Here is a 4,226-nt window from a genome sequence, read left to right as displayed (position 1 = left end):
AGGGAGCAGAAAGAGCGTAATGGCCGGGAGATAGGGAGAAGTGCTACAAAATGCTGTCTTCTGGACATGATATGCCCAGAGCATCCTTGAAATCACTAAATTTATGGGTACCTGCACAAGATCAAGTCAACATCAGTCATGTTCCAACAGACAGCATTAATTGGACTCAGGAGGTAAGCAAACAAAAGGAGAAGACCTGAAGGTAGGAAGATGTGTCAGGCACTGAGGGGAGCAAACAGGGGGACATGGAATGGATAAAATAAGATACATTGTATACATGTAAGCAATTGTCAAAAATAAAAGAATATTTTAAAGATTATATAATAAGTACCTGGGCAAGGTGGCACACATCTTTAATTCCAGCACTTGGGGAGATAGAGGCAGGTGGATCTCTGAGAGTTTGAGGGCAGTCTGGTCTCCATAGCAAGTTGCAGGCCAGCAGTGGCTACATAGTGAGACCCTGTATCAAAACACACACACAAGAAAAGAAGGAGAGGGAGAGAGAGAGAGAGAGAGAGAGAGAGAGAGAGAGAGAGAGAGAAGTAAATTGAAATGAAAAGATTATATAGTAAGAAAAACGAAGATAGTCCCAAATTTAGCTAGCCAAGGCATTATACAGCTGTCCTTGCCATGTAATACACATCAGTTTATCATTCATGGTGTTTAGCCATCTGGTCTTCAAAATAGAATAAAGGGAATACTTAACAGAAATATTAAAGAATAAAAGAAGACTAAGGTTTAAGAGAATTGTCTGCTCTTCCAGAGGACCCAGGTTTGATTTCCAGAGCCCACATGGCATCTCATAACTGTAACTCCAGCTCCAGGGGGGTCCTATGCCCTCTCTGGCCTCAGCCACCACAAGGCACACAAGTGACAGACAGGCATATATGCAGACAAAATACTCAAATACATGAAATAAAAAAATTTAATTTCTTTAATTTAAAAGGAAATCATGATAAGTAAAATGTTCTTCAAAATGTTTTCAGGTCAACTTGAAGCTAACTTTGAGGTTATGTTCATATACTAAAATTACAAGGTGAAAAATCTTCTATTTCAATTTTTTTTTTAAGTTTTTCTCCAGCCCTGTTCTCAGTTTTATGCACAGGTAGCGGATGCCTGGGGAGCACTGTGCACTTGCTGCACAGAAGTAGATGGCTGAGTCCTCAGGATGGGCAGCTGTGAAGTTCAGGGAGAGATGTTTGTCCTTCTTCTTCAGGAGGACAATCAGTCCTTGTTCTTCTTTTCTGTCCACATTTGAAAAAACATTTATAAGGAGCTGGAGACCTGCTCCAGGCTCCTGCTTGTACCAGGAGAAGTAAGAAGGGGAACTGGCTGTGTAAGTGCAGTTGATAACGGCGCTGTCTCCCTCCTGGACACTCAGGAGAGAAGGCTGCTGTTCCAGCTGCTCTCCTCTGCTCACACCTGTGCAAAAGAAAACAGCAGGAAGACCGTCAGGCCACCGTTCCCCAGACTTTGCTTTTCTTCCTGGGATGACTATGGGCAATCTGGAGGAACCTGTCCACCCCTCAGACTGATAATGAACATTGCCAAATGCCTTGTTTCCCAAAAGCTCTCACTCACAGTTCAGCTGCAGCCACAAGCACAGGACAAAAGGTCCAGGCAGTGTCTTCATTGCTCTCCCTGAGGACTGTGGCCTTCAGTCAGGCAAGATGCTTCTGTGATCAGCTCTCCTCCTCTGTCCTCCACAGCACTGCAGGTTCTTCAGTTGTCTGCACAGAAGGCTGCTCACTGCAGCTGCTCTTTCAGAAGTCGAAGTCCCTTGGTTAAGTTTGCAGCAACAGAGATGTTCTGCCACCTGGTGGACAGTTCCTACCTGCTGAACCAGCGGCTCCAATCCTCTTTGAGCCTGTATCTCCAGGATATTCTGACACACTAAATAGCAAGTCACTGAAGCAAGGTTGCAAGCATGTCCAATATTAAAACTGGCATCGTGTAACAGAAAACAAATACAGTGAAAAGAGAGAGTACAGAATTGCATTGCATGTTCTCGGCACACTGCTGAGTTCCCTTAAGTAAGCTGGGAGTAGAGTTTAAGTAAGTTCTTTTAAGTGATGCTTATTGAGCAACAGGATTAGCCTGTTTGAAATCAGGGAATCATCTAGTCCACTAAGCAAATAAAAGTAAAATTCTTTTTCCTCCTCCTTCTTCCATTTTTAAAACTGATAACAATAGCAACCAGCTGGGCAGGCCATCTTGATTCAGCTCTCACAGAGGAAAAACTACATCTATGGAAAGAATTTAAGCACAAATATTGGACTAGGAGACAGAGAGTCACAAAATATGTCATATTTATGATATTGTTGGCTTTTCTCTTTCAATACCTGGTATTTTCCCAATCCCAGGAAATAGGCAGTGTTGTGGATCATCCTTTAATAAATGTGGCTAAGTCACTGTGCTAGTTAGCTTGTTTGTCAACTTGACCCAAGCCAGGGTCATTTGAGAAGAGGTAACTTCAATTGAGAATCTGTCAGACTGGCATGTCAGCAAATGTTTGGGGCATTTATTGATGTGAAAGAGTCCAGCTCACTATGGGTGGTGCCATCCCTCAGCAAGTGGTCATGAATTGTATAAGAAATCAAGTGGAGATTGCAGGACTCCTGCAGGCAGGTCTGACCACTACCACCCCCCATTGGACCTACAAGCCCCACTCCGCCCCCCGAAACCCTCCCATCCCCTGAGACCAGAGCTATTACCTGAGACACAGAATCTGCCAGCTCTGATTGGACCAAGAGGTGAGTCATTGTTCTCCCAGCCAATCACCCCAGCCTCTAGACTTTAGGCCCAGAGGCACAACCTGTGCCCACATACCCCCACCCACTGCAGGCCCAGTTGCAGGCCAGTAGGGCAAAAATCCTGAGGGCAGGTGTTCCCATCACAACCCCCTATTGGACCCTGCAATCTACAAGCCCCACTCTGTCCCTCAAACCCACTACCCACTGGAGACCCCAGCAGCTTCCTGAGACACAAACACTGACAGTGGACCAAGAGTGGCTCCCTGAGACACAGACACCATTTGCACCAATTGGAGGAAGAGATGGGTAGACGCCAGTGCAAGAATACATTCAACAACATTTGCTCAACCATGTTCATGGCAGCATTATTTGTAATAACCAGAACATGGAAACAATCTAGATACCCTTCAACAGAAGAATGGATAAAGAAAATGTGGTACATTTACACAATGGAGTATTACGCAGCAGTAAAAAACATCATCATGAAACTTGTAGGCAAATGAATGAAACTAGAAAAAATCATCCTGAGTGAGGTAACCCAGACCCAGAAAGACAAACATGGTATGTACTCACTCATAAGTGAATGTTAGATACAAAGCAAAGGATAACCAGGCTACAATCCACAACCCAGAGAAGCTAGATAAAGAGGAAGACACTAAGAAGGACACACATAGATCGCCCTGGGAAGAAGAAAGGATTAAGATCTCTGGGTAATCTGAGAGGGGGGAATAGAGGGGAAGGCATGGGGGGATAGGAGGTAGGAACATGGGGGAGAGACAGGGAGGGAGAACAATGAAAGAGATATCTGGACAGAGTGTGCCGTTAAGGGGATGGGGAGAAATCTGCAGCTAGGGAAAACCCCAGGAACCCACAAGATTGTCCCCAGCTAAGGCTCATAGCAGTGGTGGAGATGATTGTTGAACTAGCCTATCCCTGCACTCATATTATTGTCTATTCTAATTGTCATCTTAAAACCTACATCCTGTGACTAATGGAAGCAGATGCAGAAACCCACAGCCAAGCACTTGACCAAGATCTTGGAGATCAATTGAAGAGAGGGAGGAAGGATTATAAAGAGCAAGGGGGGGGGGTGGTCAGGATCATGATGGGAAAAACCACAGAAATAGCTGACCCAAGCTAGTGGGAGCTCATGGACTCGGGACTGACAGATGGGGAGCCTGCATAGGACCAAACTAGGCCCTCTGAATGTAGGTAAAAGTTGCATGGTTTGATGTGTTTGTGGGGCCTCTGGCAATAGGACCAGGACTTATCCTGGGTACATGAACTGGCTTTTTAGACTCCATTCCCTATGGTGAGATGCCTTACTCAACCTTGATGCAGCGAGGAGGGGCTAGGTCCATCCCCAATATGGTATAAGAGCCTGTGTTGACTACCCAAGGCAGGCCTTACCCTCTATGAGGAGGGGATGGGGGTGGGATGGGGTATGTGGGGAGAGCGAAAAAAGAGGAGGGA

General features: G+C 45.4%; 1 gene segment (V, D, J or C); it reads right to left on the bottom strand.

Annotated features, from left to right (window-relative positions):
• Positions 1-1,048: 1,048 nt before the first annotated feature.
• Positions 1,049-1,633, bottom strand: LOC107399516 (T cell receptor alpha variable 5-like). The segment is given in 2 exon segments: positions 1,049-1,422; positions 1,582-1,633. Coding segments are annotated over 2 exon segments (426 nt in total).
• Between the last annotated feature and the right edge of the window lie 2,593 nt (positions 1,634-4,226).

The sequence above is a fragment of the Peromyscus maniculatus genome, chromosome 9 (genome assembly GCF_049852395.1).
Source record: "Peromyscus maniculatus bairdii isolate BWxNUB_F1_BW_parent chromosome 9, HU_Pman_BW_mat_3.1, whole genome shotgun sequence".
NCBI lineage: Eukaryota > Metazoa > Chordata > Mammalia > Rodentia > Cricetidae > Peromyscus > Peromyscus maniculatus.
This window is presented reverse-complemented; position numbering and strand designations above follow the sequence as displayed.